Here is a 27774-nt window from a genome sequence, read left to right on the forward strand (position 1 = left end):
CTCACTATGTGAATTTGATGTATAAATGTCCCATTACCTCTCCCTTGTCCACTACCCTCACTCACTCACTTTGATCCTGAACACCCTTAGATGTTTATGATTCTAGATGCGAGAGCAACTGCGTTGCCTAAACTAAAGTGATTACTGCTTTGAAAATAAATTGCATTCACTGCAGACTATGCATAATTTGTGTTGTGAATGCTACTATTTCTTTCATCATAAAAAATTGTTGCTATTGTGACCAATTGTTTATTGTACTGCAATATTGACCCGGGTCTGCTAGCATTTCGGGTAACCCCATTGACACTTAAGATAAACTGCATGTGTAAGCACCTTAAAAACAAACCTACTGGATTTGCAGAAGCTTGTTGCCCTTTGGATGTCATTGTGCCTGATCATCCTCAAACAGGTGATGGCTGCAATGCAGAGTGTGGGACAATCAGCCCATTGCTCCACTGCAACCAAACTCCAACCTTTGTTTCTCTTCTCTCTCAGACCATGGCACCACAGCAGTTCTTGGCTGGAAGATATCCCCCAGCGATGGGGTCTACCACCAGGCCCATGTGGACCGTCCAGAACAATCAATATTTCAATGGTGTTGCAAGCATGAGAGCTAAACCTCCTGGCCAGGAGTCAAAATATTGCTAGTCTGGATGATTTCAAGCTCAGATAGATATAGAGTTTGGCCGACTATCAGGTCAGGTCCTCTTAGTTACCTTACCAAGATGCTGCCTTCTCTATCAACTCTCAGTTGGCTTTTAGTCCTGCATCACTTTCCTGAGCTTAGGCAATGGCCCAAACAAAGAGCAGCTCCAAAGCTCTCTTATATTTATTGACATTAGTGAAGAGATAAATTCACTCTTGAAAAGTTTGAGATAAATTCACTCTTGAAAAGTTTGTTAATGAATATTAGATTTCTGTTTCAAAATGCTGAGATTCTCTTTGTGAATCAGCATGCCTAAAATGCAGCCACTAACTATTGTTTCACATATTGTGGCCTTACTGGCTGACACAAGAAGGAGACACTGTTTATTTGCTTGTGATGAGTGAGATTGTTGTGAGGATAGGGGACTCAGTGAGATAAAAGGACATGTGCTAACTGTCCTGTTGCCCATATGCTATGATATTAAGCAGCTGTGAAAGGTACTTGTTTTCATTAGGTGCCCTCTCCTTTGCTTCTGGCTCATATTTGCAGAGCAGACAATAAACAGTGGTTCACGGACACTGCAGATATATTTAACACATACTGAAGATCCAATAAAGAAGAACAAAGGTGTGAGACACTGCGAAAATCTCATTTTAGGCAGGCCTACAGGGTATGACTGGTATGATTTTGCATGCATCTATGACCTATCTTAAAACGTTGGAACCATGTTTCACTATGAATCACACAGGGGTGCTGTTCCACTGCCATGGGTTGAGAGATGGGGGTTAAGTGCATCTGACAATAAAGAATGTCAAACAAATAAAGCATATATAAGTAACTGAAGCAGGCAATTCCTATGTGACCAAGTTAGCATTCATGATTAGAGACAGTGGCAAATTTACACATGTGAGGAGTGATACTTTAAATTTATAAGAATAGAATAAGACTCACTTGTGGCTCCATGAGTGCTACTTGCTTGGACAGCAGGAGCAGGTTCTGAAATACAAAAGTAATGTGGTTAAGCCACACAGGGTAAAGGATGACACCTTCAATCAAAAGCATAAACGGTTCCTGAATGTATTATCATATTTGAGCAGCACCAACTATTTTAAAAGTGAGGCCTACATCGCCCAGTATTAAAATAAACACAGTTTCTCAAAGAATATCTCGATTTCAGTGTATGTTAATGACATTGTGTGAATACATTTATACATTTTATAAAAAACCCATATCAACTCTATGTCACAGTCCCTGGAAGCTTAGGACATGCCTTCATTCCTGCCAAAGACAGTCTCTTTGAGAAGATATAGCTAGTCCCACCTTCGAAAATCACTATAGCACATCAACTAGGCAATCCCAACTTGTGCAGCTTGGGACGTCTCTGCTTTCCTTAGCCACTAACATTACTGCCTTCCAAAAAGAGAAGATCATGGAACAAACCACAATATTGGACTCCATGGACATCATTTATCTGTCCTTATTTAGGTCTGTGTGAAAAATGTGTTACATTTGGGTAATCTCACCCAATTCTCAAAATGCCAAGGTTTATTAAATGTGTTAGTTTCTTTTACATAAGCCAAGACACACCCTGAAGCACCTTCCCCACCACAGTTTGGTCTATGTGGAACCAAACCTGTTGGACATGGCCCTTCTTAGAGGATTTTCCTAAAACGTTTTGCCTTTTCCTCCTGGTTTTTGCTGATTCTCTGTGCATGGCCATAGGACTCTGGGCGCATTCCCATGTACTGCATTGAGAAAGTGCACATGTCCCTCCTACACATGCCAGGATTGGGTTTTCTTATAAAGTGCACATATCACCCCAACAGGGGTCTCTCTGTGATATAGCAACTCCAAAGTTGTATAAGCCCCGACTGGAAGAGTGCCAAAACACTAAAAACTAAAACAGCCAGGTCTTTAGAGATTTTTTTAATTGTTTAAAATCAGTGCATGGGTGCAATTGAAAAGGAAACAGATTCTAGTGCTGGGGGCTAAATGTGAGAATGAGCGCCCACCATACCTGGTGATACGAATACGCCAGGGACATAGTAAGAGTTTCCCACTCGATCTTACCAGTGCAGTTTACCTTACAGATAGGACAGCCCACTTCCATACGAAGCTTTATGGAAAAAGCAGAGGAGTTTGAACACAGCCCATTTTTTTATAGGCAGCCAGTGAAGGGTTCTGAGAATGGGTACTGAGGGCGAGTGAGGCGTAAGATCACTAAATAACCGTGGCGCAGAGTTTTGAACCACCTTGAGTTTGGAAAACAGTCCTTCGTTCATGGCAACCATTACAGCCTTCCCATAGTTAAGGTGACTAATTATGAGGGCCTGGACTAGGGATTTCCTAGTCCGAAACAATAGCCACCGGAAGACTTTCCTGAGGAGAAGCATGACTCCAAAACAGTTTCCCACAATAGCATTCAAATGTTTCCTCATAGAGAGGTTTTTATCAACTAGAATTGCTAAATTACTTGCTGACACTCTAGGGGTAGGAGCCAGGCCCAGATTCTGCAGCAACCAGTTCTCTGACCACACAAAGTGGGCTTTTCCAAAGCGCACAAGCTCAGTTTTGCTTGTGTTTAGCTTGCCTGCATCCATGAGGCAATCCTATCCATACAATTACAGAATCTTTCTTTGGTAGAGTCCAGATTATATCCCATTGTGACGACAACTTGGGTGTCATCTGCATGAGAGATGACCTCAAACCCAAATGACTTTATCACTTTACCACCATAAAGGCTTCCCCCAAACACCTATCTCCTTCAGTCTTTAAATCAGGACTGAATGGGAGATAGCATTGAAAGCTGCAGAAAGGTCTAATAGCACCAGCATTGCTCAGTGCCCTTCATCTGAGGAAAGTCTTAGATAAGACTTTCACCAGTGCCGTTTCCGTGCTAAAGGCAGCTTGAAAGCCAGAGTGGGAGGGATCAAGAAGGGGATACCTTTCCAGAAAAACTACTAGTTAGGAATTCACCAGTGTTTCCATTACCTTACCAATAAAAGGAAGTAATGATAAAGGTCTAAAGTTTGCTAATACTTTAGGATCAGCAGAGGGTTTTTTAAAAATAGGTTGGACACTCGCTGATTTCCACTTGTGCTGGACTTTTTCCAGGTTAAAGGAGAGGTTAAATAGCTCAGTGAAGGACAGGAGGAGTGCTGGCGCCACCATATAGGGAGGTGCTAAGTCCTCTGGTGATCCTGAATTATTCTATTTAGCAGCATTTTGATTTGGCATGGGGACACCATATGAAACTCCTCCAAGAGAGCAGTGTGAGATGTTTCTGTGGGGATAAAAACTACCATAGTTGCCTGCATAGTCTCTTTTACAAAAGAACTGTAAATTCTGACAGTTGTATCATAAAAACAATTTACAAGCTCCTGAGTAAGGGCCCGAGAGACTTCAACAGGTTCAGCTCAGGTTATAGGATTATTAAATTCCTAAAGCACCTTGTACAATTCTTTAACAGAATTACCCGCTATGTTAATTCTTTTCACTATGTGGACCTTCCTTGCTGTTCTTAAAGTTGTTGTGGTAAATTCTTAAAGCCCTTTTCTAAATTAGTTTGTCTTCAAGAGATTTTCAGGTCCTTGGTTTGCGTTCCAATTTCCTGCACACAAATGTTTCCTTCTTTAAACAGTCTGTAAACCATGGGGCCAACCTGGGCTTTGATTGAGAAAGTTTTGATTTAATGGGGACAATTTTATCAAATGTTTGAAAAATGGCACTCTCAAGCAGTGCTAAGACCACATGCATTTCCGTCTGATCAGATAGAGAAGGGGAAAGAAAATGAGTTTTAAAGGTGGAAAGCACCACTTTCCTCCAAAGCGTGAATGACCTCTTTGTGTCTGTCCTGACATTGTGGGGCCTTCCCATACCAAGTTAAAAAAGAGGTTAAAGGTTAGGCATTTCTAACTCGTTGTCCAACTTGGAGCAGGCCTTCCACCACCAATGGAGCCACTGATAGGTGAAATGCAGGGCAGGTACACATGGTGTTCTATGCCCAGGTAGTGAAGAACCCCCATATGGATTTACCTTACCGAGGAGGTCAGCTCTGCACATGGGACAATATCAGGGTGTTGCTGATTCTCTTTTAGTGGCCTTAGGGCCTGGGGAACTTTCCCACTGTAAATTCAGTGTGGAATTGTGAGCGCCCTTTCTTCAGATGTTAGGAAGCGGTTCTGAAAGGGGGCTTCTAAACATAGGACAGGTCTGCCATTGCAGGCCTGGGCGTGTAAGCATTTGCACCCAAATATGTGTTCAGCCTGCCAGTGATGTTTTCAAACATGTGACAAGCCTGCTATGCAGGTCTGTGTGTGCCAAATTTGCGCTTATGCTCAGGCTGCCCTTTCTAAACCAATGACCAATTCTAAGAGGACCATTCATTACCATTCATTACCATTGGAGCATCCCTTGGGTAAGTCCTGAGGGGTGAAGCATGTGGTAGGAGAACAGCATGGTGGATACACAGGTGTTTACTCTACCCAGGTAGCGAAGATTACCCATGTGTGCTTTAACTACTTATGAGGTTTGCTCTTCCCATACGTTAACATGGGGGAATGGGTGAAATTACTTCAGGCTACAATAATACATTGCAGTGGAGCAGCCCCATGAAATTTCCTATCATTGGATTCACAATGATAAACCCTCTCCCGTGGTTAAGGTGGTTTTGTTATTAAGAGCTTAGAAATGCCATTGCTAGAAAGTGGCTATTTCTCGCCTCTAAAACTTTGTGTGCCTTTCAGCTTGATTCCAGTCCATACTGGAGGTTGGGGGAGCACATCTGTGAATTTCCCAGTGATACCTAGAAACCTTGGGCATACAACTGGAATGACAGACCTCTGCCATTTGATGGCCTAAGTGGATCGATTGGAGGGAGAGGTTTTGACACTTGGCCTCTGGGAGCTAGTTCATGGCCCCACTAAAGGTTAAGATCTGCATTTTACTGTCTCATGAATAACAGGAGTGGAATTTAGGGGAGGCATCTCTGGTTTAAAGGGAAACCCTCTGAACCACCCGACTTCAAAAGAACACTGCAGTATAACGACTTGTGCCATAATTCATCAGGGTAGAGATACACGTGTGGGGACCTTGGGACCAAAGAACCTGGATCTGTGTGGTGCACACTGCCAGAGGAATCTGGTGTGTAGTAGGAGGATTACTGACATTGAAAGGGACCATGTGCCTTTCCTGAATAGTGGCGGGCCTAGGCTGACTACCTGCTGCTGTTTGGCACCCTGAAGTGTGTTCCCTATTCTCTTGTGGAGGTCTCTGGGACATCAAAGACCTCCGGCGAGGGACCCACACCATTTACATGTGATACCTGGATAGCGGTGCCCACTTACGTGCCCACATTGTCTGCTGGATTTCCAACTGGTAGCGAGGCATGAGCTTGGAACCAAGAAATGTGCCTGGAGACCAGAATGCTTTGTGCAGAGCCCCAAAAGTACTGACCGCATCTAAGAAGAGGGGCCCCTGCATCATGGGGACCTCAACACGCATAGGCATCTTGTTGGTGGTGAGCGGATTCACTGGTTGCGGGATCCAGCGTGGCCCGCTTCCTCAATCATGCCACATCTCTCTCGTGTGACACACCGACTACATGCTCATTACATGCGGTGTCCATTTCACAGGTTGCAACCCTTGGAGATGAGGGCATGCCTCATTCTACCTTGTGGAGCATTGCTATACTTGTGCCTGTGTGGGTGATTGGAATTTCCTTGTGTGACCCGTAACAAGGTGGAACAGGCTTTATGCCTCATTTTCAGGGAGGTTCAGAAGTTTGTGACTCTTCATTTAGTGTGACTGGTTCCGTCTGGTGCAACTCGTACCAAAGTGCACTGGATGTGGTGCCTCACTTCCAGGGAGGTACTGAATTGACAACTCTTCGTTGTGTGTGATCAGAACTGTCTGGTGTGACTTGGAGAATGCGCACCACACTTTGGCAAATGCAAGACCTATTACATTGCAAATGCTTCTTTAACTAGCAGTCGTGTTTGCAAAGTATTGGACAAAGGCGGCTGTGCCTCCAACCAGCTCTCAGGAATTCTGCTGCATAGCACTTACAGGAGGTACCAGGAGGACTTCTTGGCCCCCAATGACCCTCAGGAGTAAAGTGGACTTCATCCCCCAACCAGGAGTGTGCCAGGAGGCGCATTTGCAGAGTGGTGGGGAAAGAGGCCGTGGCCTCCGAAGACCTTTTAGCAATCCCACTGTGAGGGACTTACTGGAGGTAACAGGAGGGGTAGTTGGCACCCAAGCATAGTCAAAACCAGCTCTGGGAGCTGTTGGCTCCCGCTCTGGCTTAAAACTGGACAAAGGACATGGCAGTAGCCTCCCTACTGTCCAGACCCTTCCCTGGGAGGGTCCCCTGAATAGTCCCAACCCTTTCATGAGGGTACTTAAGGGCTTACCTGTGGGTGGGTCCCTAGATTCATCTTGGGTCAAGATCCCGTGCAGACACCACTTCTTCTTCTACTATCAGGGCATTCTGGACTTCGCTGGACTTCGTTTGGGCCCGACTTTGTCTCGCTTCCAGTCTGCTGCATCGTCTGTGACTGTGCACCATACAGGAACCTTCCAAGGCTTGTGGGCATCAAAAACACCTGAAGGAATCTCCCTTGAAGTGAAGGAGTCACTTCCCTGCATTCGCACGCACCGCAACTAAGCTGACCGGTCTGCTGATCCTGAGCTCCTCTGGACTCCGAAATGTTCTGCAACACAGGTGGTGGTTCTCCACAGCTCTTTAGGCGTGCCGTCTCACCAAGTTTTAGCCGGTATCCCTCGTGGGAGGTGCAGGAAACGAACCCCTGTGCACCGTATCAACTTGCAGTTGCAAAGGCTTGTTGGCTTCCTTCCACCAAGAACTTCGGGCTCCAAGTAGCCCAATCTCAAGCACCTCAAGTGACCAAAGTCTTCTCCCACATCGCATTGTTTGCACCGTGGCCTGCATCTTTTGGTGAGCTGCTTGAGGTCCTCTTGTAACTCCAGTGCCTCCGGCCTGTGGGTCCTGTTGAGGGTTACCTTTGTTTCTTTTGGGCTCTGCTGATTGTTTAGGGTCTGCCCTGACTCCCCTACTTGTGGTGAGTCACCTGGAACTTGCTGGTCCCGACATTTCACCTTCTTCAACTTCTGCATTGGTTGCCTTTGCCAAGGCTTGTTGGTGCTCCCGCCGGACATCGACCCCTCAGCGCTCGACATCCAATGTGGGACACCTTGGGTACAGCTCCTGGTCTTCCTCAGCATCACCTGGTCCTCACAGCTGCAGAATCAATGTCCTCTTCAACTCTCCTGCAACTCCCAACATTGGTGGGCATTCATCTTCCAGATCTCCAGGTCCCTTCTGAGTGACATAGACTCTGTACCCCCTGCCTGCAAGTACCTCTCAACTAAAATCCACCTTCAGATTGCACCGGATATTTTCTCCTTATTCAGCAGCGGCACTTTCCTGAAGTCCTTCATTAGGTTCGTCCGTGGTTTCCGAAACCACTTCACACCTATGAACCCGACTTCCCTTGTGTAGGTAACGTGCGTACTAGGGTGTCCATGGGTGGGGTGGCTCTCATACCTTCTGTCTTCCACTGGGTTTCATCAGGGTCAACTGGGAAGGGTCCTTAATCTTTAAAACTCCAACCACGTCTTACACGCTGATTTGTACTGAGCATGCGGTCGTGTTCCCACACTGCACACGCTCTCTGTGGGGTTCCTAGTCAGTCACCTTGGCTGGTTCTTGGGTCCCCAGCACTTCTATATCCTTTCAACATTGTCTTGACCCAAGTTGTTGTTCTTATACCCCTTTCTTAGTATATGGTTTGGTCCGGCCCCCCCGGGGACCACTGTGTATTTCGTGCTATTTACTTGATTTCTATGCAAAGTATTATGTGGATTGTGCATATCTCTGGGTAAGAGATATATGTATGTGTAAGAGAGTATTATGTAAAACATACATATTTTTATAAATACCTTGTGTGATTATTTTTCACTTAATATATACATGCAAGATTGTGTTCTGGTAAAAACGAGCTACTTTACACTCCTTCTGGACTAAGCCTGAAGGCTGCTCTCCAAAGCTACCACTTAGAGAGCTCTCTATGGTTGTCAAAGACCTCCTAAATCAACATAAGAGATGTCTGGACTGGTGCAGGGTGTCCACTTACATAAGTGTACATCATATACCAGGCCAGATTCTCATAGTTTGTGTTTCCACATTATTGATGACCCTGGTGTGGGTTATCTGCTTTCCTATTGTGATTAATGTTAGTGTAATGCCTACGAAATGAAGCGGTGTAAGGATGTGGCTTGCGATTGCAGTGCCCACTTCTCAATCAGGTAGCGGTAAAGAGATAGGGGTACATTTATCAAGTTTTTACACAATGCAGCGCAGCACGCCATCCTGCACATTAGACAGCACATTCCTGCTCTCTGACTGCTGGCGCACTAACTGCTGCCTAGTTCCAAAGAAGGCACCCTTGCACCATGGTGCAAGGGTGTCTGTGTTGTAGGCAGGATTATTTTTTAGTAATAAGGGACACCTTCCTGCACAAAAACAATCCTCTGATTCTTTTTCCTCTTTCTATGTGTGTTGCAGAATATTTCTCATTGTTTCGCCTCCCATGGGAAGGCATAGCTGTTTGCATTACCATGCAGTGGCAAATATTCATGCGCACATAGCATATTCTCCACCTAGTCTGCATTACAGCCTGGTTAGAGAACATGCCCAGGCTCCCATTCCTTGGTTTGGCGCTCAGACGAAACACAACACTGCATTGCTATGGGAGCCTGGGAGCCCGGGTGCTTCCTGTTTCAACCAGAGAAACCAAGGAGAGGGCGGAGAGGACGAAGGAGATGCGGCAGCCAGCCGGTCTGCTGGCAGGCATGTAAGTGAATTGTCCCCCTTCCACTCTTCTCTTCTCGCTGCCCCACTGCTGCTTCCCATGAGTAGTCACAACTGTTCCCAGGTCTTCCACTAACGGTAAACCTGGGAAGGTGCCAACATCCATGGGTGGATACATGGGAACACCCAGGCTCTACCCATACTGTGGCAGAGTAAGTCGTAGTGACAGTGACCTGCCTTGTGTTACTCCACATGCACCAAGCCACGCAGGGCCACACAAGGTGGCCTTGCATGCCTTGGTAAATGTCAGTCTAGGTTTTCTGTTGCCCTTGCACAACCATACATGGCCGCCTTGGTAGATATTCCACATAGTTTGAGTTAAATGAGCACACAGACTATATGTAGTTATAATTTTCATAACCTTATACATTGTAATGGAGCTCATATAGTCCTCCTGGCAAAGTGGCAACACCCCGATCCCCTGCCCTATCCCCTGCGGGAGACTGACTGCTCCTGATTACACTGTGAGCCGTAATAAGAACTGTTACTATTGCATATATCCAGAAGACTTTAAAGACCAGTGCTATTAAGCAATCTCCACTGTACCGAATCAGTATCTAAAATATGCTGTGCTGATGTGCTTATCGAAATTCCAATAAACAAAAGTGTTAAAAATACATTGTATTGGAGCAAATCACATGGATAAAAAAGTTTTGATCGATATCGCAGATATTGCAGTGCCTACATACTGTTCTGCATCAATGATAGGGGAGTGATTCTGTTAAGGAATTAAGAGGAAGGAATCAAGACAAATACATATAAACAGAGTACCTCTGAAACCATAAATCAGACTATTACTTTTGCCTGTCCTTTTTATTAACTATGGGCCTTGAGTAATTTCTCCTATCTTTTTTTATATGTTTTTCGGTTCCTTAGACCAATATGTTTTAAACATACCCTTTCAATAACATTGCAATTATATCAATAATTACATTACTTACATATATACAATATTGACAGTGCAAAAAACAACACAAAACAGTTTAACATAAAAAAACATGTGGACTAATACACTTTTTTTTCTCAAACAATGTTTGTCCTACGCATTGTTAATCATTGTTGGAACCTTTTCTGTTAGGTCCTCAACTGAAGCTTAAATCAAGGTCCTCTAGTGGTCAGATACAATTTTATACTCAATTTTATGGACTCAAAGACTAGATATTCCAATTCTCAATCTCAAAATATTCTCTATTAGATAATTTTTGTGTGTCCATACTAACTCTGCACCTCTAAAATATAAAATGCCAACGCGTTTCGACCTTCGTTGGGAGGAACCACAACAGAGTGCTTATGCGAAGGTCTTCATCAGGGCAGTGTAATTTCCATGTAGGACATTATGCCAGAATCTTTGTTCTTTGTTGTGCTAGAAATGTATGGTGACAATATTTCACCGCCGGTTCTAAGTTTGTTGATACAGTTATTAATCTCGGTACCACTTTCAGTCGTTGGTCCATTCTTTTTAAAAGGATCAATCCGTTTTTTTGGGGGGGCGTCTTTACTGGTTTAGAACTGATTTACCGGATACTCGTGGTTGTCTTCATCTCAGGTCATAAGTAGAATAACCCTTTCAGATGCTTTGCGTGTAAAACGGGAAGTCGTTCAGCCGTATATTTATATGGCCAGGTACTACCTACACCCCCTCCTCCCCATTTAAGACCCGTGACAGGAGAGAAGTTTTGAATGCGGGGGCGTGACACCCCCTGGCCGTATTTATTATACACAATTAATAAACATTAATCATAATTACAATACTTACAAAAAGTAGACTTTACACTGATTACAATTGATAAGTACAGATATCCGATGGCTAACCTTAACATAACTCTAATACAAAGGTTTCCTATCCATATCTAAACATATCTTCATTAATCTTTCCAAACTTTATTCTCTGCGTCCCTAATAGAGCCTACGGGAAGGTCACTAACTGGCGTCAGATCCTTATAAATTTCTAGCCACGCCCTCCAGCCGGAGTGCGCATGCGCAGAGGGCCCGTTCACCGTGAGGGTATTTCCCCCCCGCTTACCACCGTACGCTCTGTACCTGATCTCCATAAAGGGGCCCTTGCAGCCGTTGTGCACGTGCGAGAAATTGCCAATCAGCCTAGAGAAAGCGTGACTCCCTCCTCCCCCACACCCAACTGCCCCTGGAGTTCTAGGAGAGACCAGTTGTCCCTCCCACTTGGGCGACACCATTCGGGAATGGCGCCGCCCTCTAAGGACCCTAAATGTACTGCTCACCAATCATGACCTTACCGCCTGACCAACAGAAATCAAAATACGACGATAGACGACCTGTGATAAACAAATTGCATTTATACACAACCTTGACAATTATCTTATATACATAAGCTTAAACATTCCTCAACCAAAAAACCCCTACAACCTATTTGCTTCTAAGGGGATGGTGGGTGGGAAAATCAAACGTTACCGCCTCCTAGCAAGGCGTGGGGGGCAGGCTGGGGAGTCAGGAAACAAGAGGCCGATTCTTGGGCTCCCCAGCCCTTTATACCCATGATGGTCCGGCCAGACCTACTGGCCGGACGTTTGCCCATCGTCGCGACCCAGAAGTGATTCCAATCACTTCCGGGTCATGCCTGGGCCAATAGGTGTAGGGGGCGCGCCCGCCGCGTCACCTAGGTGCGTGAGAGGCACGCCCCCGGCTGTAGCGGAGGGGGCCGGCTCGACCGCCATATTTTTGGCGTGGCCGATGCCGGCCCCGCTGTTCTGAACTTCCTGGATCCGGAACGTGCTGACGTCAGCACGTTCCATAAGAACTCTGTTGTGGTTCCTCCCGACGAAGGTCGAAACGCGTAGGCATTTTATTTTTTAGAGGTTCAGAGTTAATATGGACACTCAAAAATGATCTAATAGACAATATTTTGAGATAAAGAATTTGAATATCTAGTCTTTGAGTCCATAAAATTGAGTATAAAATTGTATCTGACCTCTAGAGGAACTTGATTTAAGCTTCAATCAATCAATCAAAGGCATTTATAACGCGCACTACTCACCCGGAGGGTCTCAAGGCGCTTGGGGGGGGGGGGGGGGTCTGCTACTGCTCGAACAGCCAGGTCTTGAGCTTCTTCCTGAAGGAGAGGTGGTCTTGGGTCAGGCGTAGGGAGGGAGGGAGGGAGTTCCAGGTCTTGGCGGCCAGGTGGGAGAAGGACCTTCCTCCTGTTGTCGCTCTTCGGATGCGGGGGACGGCGGCGAGGGCGTGACTGGTCGATCGGAGATGGCGTTTGGGAGCGTAGAAGTTGAGGCGGCTGTTGAGGTAACTCGGGCCTTGGTTGTGTAGGGCTTTGTGTGCGTGGGTGAGGAGCCGGAAGGTAATTCTCTTGTTGACCGGGAGCCAGTGCAGGTCTCTCAGGTGTCTGGAGATGTGGCTGTGTCTGGGGATGTCGAGGATGAGTCTCGCTGAGGCGTTCTGGATCCGCTGGAGTCTCTTCTGGAGCTTGGCGGTGGTTCCGGCCTAGAGGGCGTTGCCGTAGTCCAGACGGCTAGTGACGAGGGCCTGGGTGACCGTCTTCCTGGTCTCGGTGGGGATCCACCGGAAGATCTTACGTAGCATGCGCAGGATGTTGAAACAAGACGAGGAGACGGCGTTGACTTGTCTGGTCATGGAGAGGGAGGAGTCCAGGATGAAGCCCAGGTTGCGTGTGTGGTCTGTCGGTTTGGGTGCGGTGCCCAGGGCGGGGGGCCACCAGGAGTCGTCCCAGGCGGAGGGCGAGGAGCCCAGGATGAGGACTTCCGTCTTGTCTGAGTTCAGTTTCAAGCAGCTGGTCGTCATCCATTCGGCTACGTCTTTCATCCCTTGGTGTAGGTTGGCTCTGGCGGTGGCGGGATCGTTGGTGAGGGAGAGGATCAGCTGTGTGTCGTCGGCATAGGAGATGATGTTGAGGTTGTGTTGGCGTGCGATGGCCGCAAGGGGGCTCATGTAGACATTGAAGAGGGTGGGGCTGATCGAGGAGCCTTGGGGAACGCCGCAGATGACTTCTGTTGCTGCAGATCTGAACTGGGGTAGGCGAACTCTCTGTGTCCTTCCAACGAGGAAGGAGATGATCCAATCCACTGCCTTCTCCTGGATTCCGACGTTGTTGAGGCGCTGCACTAGGGTGCGGTGGCAGACAGTGTCGAATGCCGCGGAGAGGTCTAGGAGGATGAGGGCCGCTGTTTCTCCGTTGTCCAGCAGGGCTCGGCTGTCATCGGTGGCAGCGATGAGGGCGGTTTCGGTGCTGTGGTTGGCCCGGAAGCCAGACTGTGAGGGTCGAGGGATCCGTTCGTCTCGAGGAAGGCGGCCAGCTGCTTGTTGACTGTCTTCTCGATGACTTTGGCTGGAAACGGGAGGAGCGAGATGGGGCGGTAGTCCTTGAGTTCGGTGGGGTCCGCTGTTGGTTTCTTTAGTAGAGCGCTGAGATCGGCGTGCTTCCAGCTCTCCGGGAAGGTGGCGGTGTCGAAGGAGGTGTTGATGATGTCCCACAGGTGGGGTGCGATGACAGCGTCAGCCTTGTTGAAGACGTGGTGAGGGCAGGGGTCGGTTGGGGATCCGGAGTGGATGGAGTTCATTGTGCGGATGGTGTCTTCGGTGTTGATCGGTGTCCAGGCGCTGAGGGTGGTGGTGGGGGGCGTTGGTGCGGTCGTGGGGGGCGTTGTTTGTGTGCTGAAGCTGTTGTGTATGTCAGCGATCTTGTTGTGGAAGTACGAGGCGAGGGAGTTGCAGAGGTCTTGCGATGGGGTGGTGTCGTTGTTTCCGGCGTTGGGGTTGGAGAGCTCTTTCACGATGTTGAAGAGTTCCTTGCTGTTGTGTGCGTTGTTGTCCAGGCGGTCCTTGAATGCTGTTTTCTTGGTGGCGTGGATCAGTTGGTGGTGCTTTCGGGTGGCGAGCTTGAGGGTAGTCATGTTGTCCAGTGTTGGGTCTCTTCTCCAGGCTTTCTCGAGGGCTCGGCAGTTCTTCTTGGAGCATTTGAGTTCGTCGGTGAACCAAGGGGCCTTCTTGCTGCCAGGTCAGCTGGGCGGGGTCCTCAGAGGGGCGAGTTCGTCCGCGCAGTTGCTGATCCACTTCGTGAGGTTGTCGGCGGCCTGGCTGGGGTTCGCTGAGCTGGCGGGTGGGTGCTGGCTCAGGGATGCGGCGAGTTGGTCGGCTGTGATCTTGTTCCAGCTTCTTCGTGCAACCTGTGGCTGGTGGTGGTGGATCGTGGTCCTTCTGAAGCTGAAGTGGATGCAGCTGTGGTCCGTCCAGTGGAGTCCGGTGGCGTGGCTGAAGACGATGTCCTTGCTGGATGAGAAGACGGCGTCGAGTGTGTGTCCGGCGAGGTGGGTGGGGGTGGTCACCAGCTGCTTGAGTCTGAGGTTGGCGAGGTTGTCAAGCAGGGTGGTGGTGTTGCGGTCGTTGTCGTTCTCCAGGTGGAAGTTGAGGTCCCCGAGGAAGATGTAGTCAGCGGAGGGGAGGGCGTGTGGGCTGATGAAGTCGGCGATGTCTTCGCTGAATGGTGTGCAGGGTCCCGGGGGTCGGTAGATCAGGGTGCCTCTGAGGGTGGTCTTGGGGTCGGTGTGGATCTGGAAGTGCAGGTGTTCGGCGGTTGTCAGGGTGTCATCGGTGTTGGTCGTGATGCGGATGGTGTTCCTGTGGATGATGGCGATGCCTCCTCCGGTCTGGTTGCCGCGGTCCCTCCGGGTGATCTTGTAGCCCTCTGGGATGGCGATGGCGATGTCGGGCGCTGAGGAGGCGTTCGTCCATGTTTCCGTGAGGAAGGCGACGTCAGGAGCTGTGGTGTCGAGGAGATTCCAGAGTTGGACGGCGTGTTTGTGGACGGAGCGGGTGTTGAGCAGGATGCACTTCAGGTGGTTGCTGCTGGTTTTCGGCTTGGTGAGTGTTGGTGCAGTGCAGGTCCGGATGCAGGTGAACTTGCAGGAGTGGCAGCTGAAGGGTCCGTGGGTGCGTCTCGGGGTGGCTCGGTAGCATCCTGGGATTCGGCCGGTGTTGAGTGCGTTGAGGGTGGCGGCGTCGTAAGTCCGGCGGGTGGGCTGGGGTCTGCGGGGGCCAGGGGTCCTGGCGCGGGGCGCGGTCCAGGCGCAGACGGGCGTAGACGGGCTTACCTTTGGCGCACCTTCGGCGCTCAATCGGTGCTCCCGCTGCGCGCGTCCGCTGCGCGGTCGCTCAGGGGGCGTCATAAGAAGGGAGCCGGGAGGGAGGGTCCGCTGGGAGGCGGGGAGCGCGGGGGGCAATCGGCAGGCGGGGGGGCAGGGTCGCGGCAGGGAACCGCGGGAAAACCTATGCGGGCTTGGTGGGCGGCCCTGCGGCGGCTGGGGCGCCGGGGATCCGAGGTCGGGCAGGCAGCAGGTAAGGAGGCAGGCAGAGCAGGCGGGCAGCGTGGGGGCGACCAGGCCGTGGAGGGCGCAGTGGTCGCTCCTGATCCGAGGTCTGGGTCCCCTTAAGAAGGGAGCCGGGAGGGAGGGTCCGCTGGGAGGCGGGGAGCGCGGGGGCCAATCGGCAGGCAGGGGGGCGGGGTCGCGGCAGGGAACGGCGGGAAAACCTATGCGGGCTTGGTGGGCGGCCCTGCGGCGGCTGGGGCGCCGGGGAGCCGAGGTCGGGCGGCCCTGCGGCGGCTGGGGCGCCGGGGATCCGAGGTCGGGCAGGCAGCAGGTAAGGAGGTAGGCAGAGCAGGCGGGCAGCGTGGGGGCGACCAGGCCGTGGAGGGCGCAGTGGTCGCTTGAGGTCAGTTGAGGACCTAACAGAAAACAGGTTCCAACATTGTTTGAGAAAAAAAAGTGTATTAGTCCACATGTTTTTTTATGTTAAAATGTTTTGTGTTGTTTTTTGCACTGTCTATATTGTATATATGTAAGTAATGTAATTATATATAGTGAGGTAGTGCTTATTTGGGCTAAAGTAAAGTACTGCAAAAGTACGTAGACAGTTTGTCGCTCATTACGCCTTTGCTTGCAAACTTATTATTTCTCTTGGGATACATCGCAGCCCTTGCCAGCAAGATAAACAATGATGAATGTTATTTGTCCCCTCTCATAGTACTGCATTTTTAGACAATAGCACTCTCCCTTATGAAACGCATAGGTCATCTATTCGTACAATTGGAAATATAGAACTACAAGCCCTAGAATGCACAGTGCTAATGACTTGAAACCCGGATTGTCATACTTCCGCATGATGATGCAACTTGCAGTTTGTCTAAATATTCTGAGCAGTGATGTTAAGGTGAGGCGAGGGCAGGCAAACATTGCAGTGTGGGAACTGTCCAACTGCAGAAGTGATCATCTTTTAACAAGGACTGGCAACACAATGCTTATATCTTTCAAAGAAATACTATTCTGGGATTTCCTTGAATCCACAACAGCTTGCACTACCTTCATGTAAAAGGTGTTGAAAAAATAAAGCTAATAAAACCAAGCACCGAAAAATGTGATGTGGAAATGATGTTGATTAAAGAACTCTAACTTTAGCAGCTACTTGTTTTAGGCCAAACAATGGCACCTTCTCCCAGAGAAGAAACACATACATTCCATGTCACAATTTCAGACATTGTTTAGGATGTAATTCCTATTGCCGTTTATATCCTTAGGGTCCGGTTTGGGCCCATCTCTTTCAATCATTTTTTTGATCAGCCTTTTTGCCCACTAGCTCGAGACTTTGTCTTTCGCATCTTGAAAAGTTGAAAACATTTAATAAAAACTATGGAGAGATGTCAGATAGACCTGTTTTGAAAGCTTATATGGGCATGATACTGTCTTAATTGCAATACGGAGCCGAATTGTTATGCTTCAGTCATCGGTAAAAGGGGGTGGGCCGTCGAAGAGGGAAAATGTGTAAGAAATCTCCGGTCCCTACCCAGATCTTCTATGATTCAGACAGAAACCGGCAAGGAATCTTGGGAAATAATGGTACGTGTGGCACTAATAAAATTCTGGCAAAGCCTGGGGTGCGGGGAGGAGCAAAAATATCACAATGGTGTAAAAATGAGATTTTGCGGAGTGAATTGAAATGGGCAGAGAGAGTTCGGGAAACCACGGTTTGTAGGGAATTGAAAGTTAAATTGTGCCATCATAATCTACAAATTGATAGCGCAAAACGAGAACTTAAGATAATAGGGAAAGAAATTTCTCAAAACCAGGATTGACAGTATTTAGTGAGGAAAGAATCTGTGCGCCTTATGATTAAGGCATGGCAGGCCGATCAACAGTTCCTGTACATAGTTATACTACCTAATTGATGGCTTAGAAATGAAATTTTAAGGTTTAGAATAGGAATTAATCCTGGTTATGAGAACAAAGAGATAAAAGGGGCTGCGATGGATCCTGAGGGGAAATGTACCTGCTACTTAGGCATAAAATGTGATATTTTGCATATACTTTTAGATTGCTTAAACGTCGTTGATGCATGGAAATTGTTTCTACGTCCATTTTCTTTAAAATATAGTTTTAAAAATTGTATACAGGCAGCCGACTTGTTAGCTGAAATGCACTCCCTGGACATAGCATGTGCAATAGGAAAGTTTATGCTACAAAATTGAAAAGTGTTCAAGAGTCTATAGAATCAGAAATGTTAAACATTATTTTTTGTGATGAATTGTATGAAAATTTAATTTTTAAGGATTTAGGATTTTATGTAATTTTACATCTATTTTATATTTATTAAGATGGTACTTACATAAGATCAAAATGTTTTTATGTGTTTAAGGGCCAATGGTCTAAATAAACAATTTCTTTTGAATGACTGGCATTTTTACCCAGTCCAGAGGAGCCTTCCCCTTTCACATGGTGCTGCTGGCTACCAGGGTTGTATTATTGTATTATTTACACCTCCAATGGATTGCTTGCAATGAAGTATATATGAACTATTCCATAAGTACAGGCCTCTCTACTGAATCCTCAGTGCTCATTCCTTCCCCCCACTTTCCACTCGAGTCTGCTCCTGCTGGATCCCTCCCCTGCTCTCTTCTCCTTATGTGGTACTCCTCAGAATCTCCCTATCATTCGTCCTTCATGCCCTCACTCTTTTTTTTTTTTAAATCTGTTTTTTTATTGATATTTTGAAGGTTACAGATACTTGAAAGACATCATAAGCTGTGAACACTCCATACATGGTGGCATTTAATCGCGATAGATACAAGTTCTCATCGCACACATACTGGGCCTCGTACCCATCCAAGGCACGGCCGCCGCACCAGATTAGATATAAGAATAGCATTCAGTTCTTGTCTTGTATGGGATGCATCTCTATTCAGCGACCGCGTAGTTTCGAGAGTCCAATGTATAAGTCCTTCTGTTATTTCCTTATGGACAGCCAGACAGACATAGCAGAATAAAAACAGTTAACCCCCAACAATCCCAACGATGCCAACTCAGACCAGCGCTAGTGGCGGTGTCTCCATTCCACCCTCCATCTTGTCTTCCCCAGTAACCTCACCCAGCATGACAAATAGGCTATTATCCCCCTACCACGGCACTTATCATTTTCTCCACTGATGATGATGCGAAATAACACATGCATGGAACATGAAACATGAAATATGAAACATGAACCAACGCGGTCGCACCAGATTGCAGACTTCAGTATCTACCCTGGACCTAGGTCTCTCCCCTCAGGTTGTCCCATCACATGTTCCTCCTCAACCCTCTGGAGTGCCTGGAGTAGACCGTCCCATTGAGCAGCTATTGGTTCCTTCCTTGATCCCAACGTTTCCTCCCTCCTAATGGCGGTCCCCTCCGCCCCAGCCCATGCATAGAGCGAGTGTCTCCACGCCTGCACGTGGGGGGATCCTGCACCTTCCCTCTTCTGGTGAGCAACCGTTTGGCAACCGCTATTCCCAGATCCAGAAACCGGGATGTCACCTTCATAGCTGGGGTTCTGCGAAACTGGTGCAGTAGATATACCTCCCATTCAAAGGGCAATCTACGACCGGTACTTATATGTAGCAGTTTGCTGATCGTGCTCCAATATGTGTATATCCTATGGCAGCTCCATAGCTTGTGGACAAGACCCACCCCAGGCTCCGTGCCTCTGGGACACACTGCGTCTACACAGTGGAAATACCTGTTGATAGCCTCCGGTGCAAGGTATGCCCTATGTACTATGAACAACTGAATCTGTCGGAGCCTCATATTCCTGGGAATGCGCACTGGTCCCTTCAATACCCGTTCCCATTCCCTGTCTTCTAATGGCCTCCCCAGATCAGTTTCCCACTTGTGTTGGAGTGGCTCCAATGTGATTGCTGCATGTGTGCGTAAAGACGCTGCGAACCAGTGGACCAGATGCCTACCTCATCCCATAGTGTGGAGATATTATATGGTAAGATGCTGATTTGGCTCTGTGGACATGTCTCCTTATTTAGCGGTCAAAGTTGCAACTAATGAGCGGTGCATGAGGAATTGCCCTGGCGGAAGTCCCTTTTCCTCTACTAACGAGTCATACGATGCCAGCGAGCCATGGCGGTACAGGTCTCCTAGAGTCTGTATGTCAGCATCCCTCCAAAGCGCCAGAGCTAGAGGAGTAAGTGTCCGTACCCCGCTGGGGGAGCCCTCTAATGGTAACGCAGGTGCATAAGGTATCAGAGTTCTGGTGAGAAATAGGCTTCTGCGATAACATTTGTACGCCACCTTCAGGAGGAGTGGTGTTGGTGTTGTGTGTTTGACAGCTGGATGGAAAAGCGTAAGAAGCCGTTCCAGAGATATGGGGGCAGCACAGTCGCCGTGTCATCCTGACCTTTATCTGCAAACCAGCGGGCTAGCCATTGCAGCTGCGATGCTAAGTAGTAGTGCTCTAAGCAGGGCACCGCCAGCCCCCCATGATCTGTGGGTAGATGTCATTTCGGTAGTGACAGCCTGTGTCGGCTACTCCCCCAGATGAAATCCCGCAGCAGCTTAGAGAACGTGACAAAAAGGGCCGCTGGTATATATAATGGCAGGTTTGCAAAGTAGTACAACAGCCTGGGAAGGATCACCATTTTGGACAATGCCACCCTGCCCGTGACTGTCAGCGGCAATGTGCCCCAGAAACGCATCTGTGACTTAATAGCCGTAACAGCTCTACCCACATTTCCGTCAAAGAGGTCCAGTGGTTGAAGGAATATCTGTATTCCCAAGTATCAGAAGGTGTCCTCTTTCCACGCCACTCTCGTTCCGTTAAGGGTGTATCCCGGATCCTGCCTCCCGCCTCCGAATGCATTCAAACAGGATTTGCTGGCATTTACCTGTAGTCCCGAGATAGCTACAAAATCCCGCAGTATGAGGGCCAGCTGGGCCGGGATGTTCTCGAGATCCCCCACGTACACCAACAGATCATCCACATATAACGACACCTGATGTGTTGCGTCCCCCAGCGTCATACCCTCTCCCACCAGTGCACGAAGGGCCGCCGCTAGAGGTTCAATCGCTAATGCCAACAGGAGTGGCGACAGTGGGCACCCCTGCCTAGTGCCCCTGCATACTGGCACTGCTTCAGATATGTACGGACCCAACCTTACCCGCACTATGGGGTTTCTATATAAGAGGCCTACCATTTGTAAAAATTCTGCCCCTAGATCATAGTGCTGCAACAGCGTCGACAAGTACCTCCATTCCAAACAATCAAAGGCCTTTCCTAGGTCCAACATTAGGCAACCCGCTCTTGGCCATTCTTTAACGCTTTCTTCCGCAACTCTAAAGATTCTCCGCAAGTTCAGGGACGTACTCCGCTTAGGCACAAACCCATTTTGGATTAGGGCTGAGACCACTGGCACCAAACGCTCCGCCAGGACTTTGGCAAGTATTTTATAGTCGGCATTAAGAAGCGCCAGCTGTCTATAAGATCCCAAGACCGTCGGGTCTCGATCTGGCTTCGGCAGGCACACCAAGTATGCCTCACGCACCGAAGGGGGAAGCGCGTTTTGCTCCAGTGCTTTTGAGCAGAGCGCGTGTAGTTGCGGCACCAAGGACTCTCGGTAGGCTTTATAGAATTTGGCCGGTATGCCATCCGGCCCTGGTGTTCTCCCGGATGTCAGGGATGCAACAGCCTCTCCTATCTCTTCTAGGGTTAGGGGGCAGTTAAGTGCCTCCTGGTGCTCGGCCGAAGCTACAGGTAAATGGATCCTTTCCAGGAATCCACCTAGTTCGAGGTCCGAACAGTGGACTTGCGATTGGTACAGCTGTGCATAGTGGTCCACCATGACCTTGTGGATCTCTCTTTGCGTATACACCAGATCTCCCTTCCTTGTGCGTATCGCCGCAATCAGAGCACAAGCATTGCCTTGCTTCAGCAGCCAAGCGAGTAAGCGGCCTGCCCTGTCCGCTGTAGCGTGTGTGTGGGCTGTGTGGGTTGCATAGTTATGGCACTGCAGCCACTCTAAGAGCTCCGCTAGTTGCGCCCGAAGGTCCTCCAGGCGGCTCAGCTGTCTACCTCCCCCTTCCCCCCGCTCGAATTGCAGTAATTGGGATTCGAGGTGAGCAATAGCCATCGATAGCCGCTTCCGTACATTCCAGGTGGCACCTAAGCAGTGACCTCTGATTATTGTTTGAGGGCATCCCACCAGCACGCTACTTGCCGTGCCTTCATTAAGTTCAAAGTATGTCAGGATAGCGGTCCCCAGTGACCAGCGGAACGCGGGATCTTCCAACGCCTTAGGCTGTAGGCGCCATGTGGGGATAGGGGGTCGATCAGCTTCCCAACTGATGTGGATCTGCAAGGGGTTATGATCGGAGTGTGTCCGACCTAAATATTCCGAGGCCTCGACTAACGGTAGTAGAGACTGGGACCTCACCACCCTATCAAGTCAGACATGCAGGTTGTGCGTCGCGGAGTAATAGGAGTGAACACGGTCTACTGGATGGAGGACCCGCCACACATCCAGAAATGCCCTGTGTGAGAGCCAGTCCGTGAGTGCCTGTGCATTGGACCTCGCAGACGTGACCCGAAGGGGGGGGAGGATATATCCATATGAATGTCGAGTACTGAGTTGAAGTTGCCACCTAGCAGCCAGGCGAGGCCAGCATACGCAGTTAGCACCTGCGACAGCCCCGTCAGGAATGGCACTTGATAGGCATTTGGAGCATAGATTGAGGCTAACAATATGTGCTGACCGTTAAGCATTCCGCGCACCAGGGTGTATCTGCCTTTTCGGGTCTACTACCGTGTCTGTGCTAACAAATGGGACGCCTGCCCTCACCCAAATGAGTGTGCCCCTAGTGTGTGCGGAGTACACAGTGCCGTACACCTGGCCCCTCCAGCGCCTGCACAGTCGGTTGAGCTCCAGCTGTGTTAGGTGTGTCTCCTGTAATAGGGCTATGCCAACTGAGTGTCTTTGAAGATAAGCAAATATGGAATATCTACGTGAGGGTGTGTGCATACCGCGTATGTTCCATGTGATTATATTAACTCTTGCCATTGCTAGGGTGTATAATCTGCCGTGAGGCCAGGGGTGGGGTGCCTTTTTGTAAGCACTGGGCACACCCAGGTACATGTGAACCAGTCTGTGGTAACCATAACAACTTAGGAACTAGTAAGAACAGAACGTATGGGGCGAACATCTCAAAGCTTTCCGTCCAAATTATGTGACCATGCATGGGGAAAAAGGACTAGGTCAGTGTGTGGCCTGGTGGGGCGTGTGCGCAATAAGCAATCTGTCATGACCATCCCCCTCATTTCCCACGCATACGGTTCGCCACTCGAGAACCCATTATCCCAGTTCACTAAGACAGCTGCCCTCAAGCGCCAACGTGGAGTAGCTACGTGTATGTAAGGGCCACCCCCTCCAGGATACACCAGGTGTTTTGACATAAGTGGGGCAGAGCCCGAACGGCAGCCCACCAGGAGATGCACACGGTGTCCTGCCAGTCCCCCCGCCTCTCCCACATCACACACAAACCAGCACAGCCCTCAACATAGTACTTGCATGTGCAGTCGTCTACAATGTTCATAGTATCTGTCTTCTCATCCTATGATATCATCCGCAGTCTGCGGAGGGACCACCGGCATGCAAAGTTCGGTCGATGGCGTCGATGCTCCACTCGACACCACCGTACGTTGCATAGAAGGCTCCCGATAGGCTTGACTGTTCGGTGTACCAAGAGTCATGACCGCTTCCAGGACATTTTGATGCTCCTTTCTCATCCTCTCTGGACTTTGGGCCACCGTTCTGGCCGCTGCTCCGCAAGGTGCCCTGTGACGTGGGCGACGCCTGCCTCTCCTGCCAGTAGTCTCTTCGTTGTCCGGTTCTGGTGGCCTCTTCACCGTTCAAAGACCCAATTCTTCTAGCCAGTCCCATGCCTCTGCAAGTGTGTTGAAAAATTGTGTTTTACCCTTTGCTACCACTTGCAGCCTGGCGGGGAACAACAGGGAGTATGGGAGCTCCAGCTCTCGGAGTTGTCGCTTCACCGTCGTATAGCTGCTTCTACGGCGTTGCACCAGGGCCGTGTAATCAGGGAAAAGCATGATGCGGCTGCCACCTACTGTCAGTTCTTCCAACATCCGGGTCTCCCGCAGTACCACGTTCCTGTCCCTGTAGTTGAGGAGTTTGAACAGGAACGGACGCGGTCTGGCTCCCGGTTGAGGCCTGTGGGCTGGCACCCGGTGGCCTCTTTCCACCGCAAACTGATTCAATAGTGTTCCCTTCGGAAGTAGGTCTCGCAGCCAGTTCTCTGTGTACTGTTCAGGGTGCCTACCCTCTTCCCCTTGGGGCAATCCCACCACTCTGATGTTGTTTCGGCGCGAGCGCCCTTCCGCATCCTCCGCCCTATCTTCTAGAGCATGTATCCGCTCCATCATATCTTGTAATGCAGCTGCATGACTGTGGGAAACCGGTTGGAGATCTTGGAGCACTTGACCTTGAGCAGCAACCCTGTCAGTTAGTTTGTGGTGGTCCGCATGCAGAAGCGTAAAGTCAGATGTGACCTTGTCGATCCGCATTTCCAGGGATGTCCTGGTATGTTCTAGTGCGGTCCCTATTGTCTCCACAGCCACGAGGACGGAATTCATTTTGGCTGCCAGCGCTGCAGATGCTGGCTCCATTTCGTTCTCCTCCCTCATATGCGGAGAGTCCAGAGTACCAGCTTGCAGCGGTCCCTGCTTCATTTTGGCTCTCATGCGCCCCATCATGAGCTGTTGCGCTGAGGGCATTCACGACTGGCGCTTGGCAAGATTCGCTGTAAACAATGTGACCGCGAGGGGGCTCAGTGGGGGAACCGACTGTCACGTAGGAGTGTGTCACTGAGATTACTTGCCCTGTTGAGGCCTCCTATCCCAGCCTCAACTGGCAGGCTCTCTGCTGCATCCGCTCCTTGTTCACTGTAAGCTCTGCACACCCAAGCTGTGGCAGTGAAAATTCTCTCCTCTCACCAGGGCCTCCTGCGAATCTATCAGTCACGGAGTGCGGTACTTGTGTAGTATACTCTGCTTCAGAGGCAGCTCAGGCTAGCAAATGCAGCTCCAGAAGCGTGTATGCGCCTACTGTTCCGCCTGCTGTGTCAGAAGAAACGGATACCCGCTGGTGGCAGTGGCACATGCTAGTTTGTCTATCACATCTCCCTCTTGGAGTTACTGGGCATATTCGCTTCCCCGAAGTTGGGGTCCCATGGCTGGCGGGGTTTGGGTGAGGCTTAGTCAGTGGAAGGGCGGGCATAACCAGTCCGCAATGTATGTGCGTATTCACAGCACTGAGGGTAATGCGTGTACTCAGTGTGCTCAGTGGTTCACTCCTGCTCCTGCATCTCACATAGCTGAATCTGCAATTCCGTCGCTAGGTCTCCTCGGGGGTCCCCCAAGCGGCAAACACAGTCAGATCTTGCCGCTCGCCTGCAGATGAGCACCCTTCTTCTGTACCTTCTTGCAGTAGGCCAGCGGATATCCTTCGCGCCGTGTAGGGCAGAGATGCATTAGCTGTGGTGTCACTGGTTGCCGCCTCCTCCTGCCCACTTCATTCCCGACCTCTAGTGTAGGCTGCAGCCGGGAGTACTCGGCCCACGTGTGTGATCAGTCCATGTAAGCCTCACCCAGGGTTACCTCATCTGGCTCCATTCAATTCATCTCAGGTATGTTCCCCGGAGCATGTGGGCCCTTGGTCCCCTTTAGCTATGTCCCTATATCCTCTGCGACCTGGGCTCGTCAAGGGGGGTCCCCTCTCCGAACTCCTGCGCCGCTGTGTGGGCCGCCCCCCCAGTCAACGGGGCTGCTTCAGCAATCCTGTGAAGGTGCGGGCGCGCGTCTTCGTCAACGCCAATCTATAGTGCCTAGCGCCACCAGGAGGTCCATTCACGAAGTCCCCCCCAGCACGCAGGATTCAGCTGGGTCTGGAGACCCCTTTCCCCCACTGCCTTTGCCTCCGCTATGTCGTGATCCCTGGTGGGCTCCCCTCTGGATCCGGGCCAGTTCTGGTATGCCGCACGGCTCTCTGGCAAGCCAGGCACCCCGCTCCCACTTCGTACGTCTCCCTGGGCAGGTCGTTGTGTTTCCCAGGGGCCACATGCTCCCCTCACCTGCTTGGATGCGCCAGGCCTCTTCTCTGCCCGAGGCGGTCGCCCACTCGCCTCACTCCTTCATACTCCCAGTCCGCAGGCCGCACCCCCAGGTTCCTCACCTCCCTCGTTGGTGCAGGGGGCAATCCGACTCCTCAAGCCTACACAGGATACCACAGGGAGTGCGCCGCACCTCCCGCTTTGCTTGCTCCGTGTACTTTACTACGATCTGTCTGGCAGTGCGGGCGTCCACCGCCCGGTGGGGGTCTCTGTCTCACAGCTTCGTCTCCCGCAGGCCGCAATTCCTTTCCCACTTACAACCTCATACTCCTCCTCCGCGATGTCTCGTTCCCTGGGGGGCTCCCCCCCGGGTCTGCACCAGTCCTGGTAGACCGCGCGACTCTACGGCAGGTCAGGCACTCCGCTCCCGCTTCATACTTGCATCCAGGGTGGGTCAGGGCGCCTCACAGGGGCCTACCATTTCCCTCACCAGATTAGAAGCCCCAGGCCTCCTCTCCGCACGAGGCGGTGGCCCACGTGCCGCACTCCGTCTCCTTCCCGGTCCGTTGGCCGCACCACCAGGTTCCTCACCTCCCTCGTTGGCGCAGCAGGTAGACTCACTCTTAGGGTCTGTAGAGGACACCACAAGGAGTGCGCCGCGGCTCCCGCTTCCCTTGCTCCGAGCACTCCACTACGATCTGCCTGTGGCTCTCTCTGTCTCACTGCTTCGCCCCTCGCAGGCCGCAATTTCTTTCCCGCCTACAACTACGTCTTCCGCTAGGAAAACAGCACCATGAGGGGTTCCTCTAATTGCGCCGCGCCCGGGCTGGTGGATTCCACCGGTTGCGTATGTGGATGACGCACTTTAAGGAGAATTGTGGCGGATTACTGGGGTTATCAGTCAGAGCACTATGAGCTCATGTCCGCCATGGTGGCCGGCTAGCCACGTCCCCCCTTCCTGCCCTCACTCTTTACCCTGGGTGCTCCTTGTCCCTCCTGCTAGCTACCTTCTCTTGCTCCACCCTCCCGCTCTTCCCTCTTTACCCTTTGGGCTCCTTGTTTGTCCACCGCCAACCCTACTTGTTACTTCCTCCCTCATTTCCCTGTGTCATTCTCATGCACCCACTAACCAATTCTTCCTTTTCCTGACAGTAGTACTTCCTATCCTTCTTAATAAATAATGCTCCCTCGCCATCCAATCTTTATTTTTCATAGAAACAAGACTGTACTGACGGCAAGTGAACCTTCAATATAGACAGTATATAGGTTCTAAAAATCTTTGGCTTTAAACTGCTTAAACTGCACGTGGGAGCACGGCTCGGTACAGTACATGAAGGCAGTGAGTGACTGCACTCAACATGCACGTAACCGCTCGTGTCTTTCTCATGCAGAGTGCTTCAGCCGGGACCCACTTTCTCTTGAGGGTTGCAGCCGGATGGTTATAGTTTGAGGTATGTGACATCGCGTTTATGATCATTAGCGGGGACGATCGCCCACTTGCTTGATTAACTAAAGCCACAGGCAGAACGATTTATTCGGTGTCATTTATTTTAAGGTAGTTAAAGTGGATAACGAACGTTGCGTTGTGAATAGCACTTTTCACGACCCTTCAGGGGCTATACCATAACTATGAGGAGTATGTTTAACCTCTTGGTCTTTTATATTTAACCACCTTTAAGGGCATTCTTTACTCATCGCAACTGTTTACGTTGTCACCACGTGTACGAACGGTTAATTTGTGAAACTTAGCACCATTCCATTGCATGAGTGCGGTATTTATTTATTGATTTTCTCATCTTATG

At 49.9% G+C, this 27774-nt stretch overlaps 1 protein-coding gene across 1 annotated transcript in view; it reads right to left on the reverse strand.

The window, feature by feature from the left end:
* The window catches only part of LOC146805332 (cilium assembly protein DZIP1-like), a 1720714-nt gene that overhangs the window by 778094 nt on the left and 914846 nt on the right, over positions 1–27774 (reverse strand). Inside the window, exon 13 of the mRNA XM_085622543.1 lies at positions 1598–1642. Coding sequence (XP_085478669.1) covers positions 1598–1642 — 45 coding nt within the window. The remainder of the gene's footprint in view (positions 1–1597; positions 1643–27774) is intronic.

The sequence above is a fragment of the Triturus cristatus genome, chromosome 8 (genome assembly GCF_964204655.1).
Source record: "Triturus cristatus chromosome 8, aTriCri1.1, whole genome shotgun sequence".
NCBI classification, from domain to species: domain Eukaryota; kingdom Metazoa; phylum Chordata; class Amphibia; order Caudata; family Salamandridae; genus Triturus; species Triturus cristatus.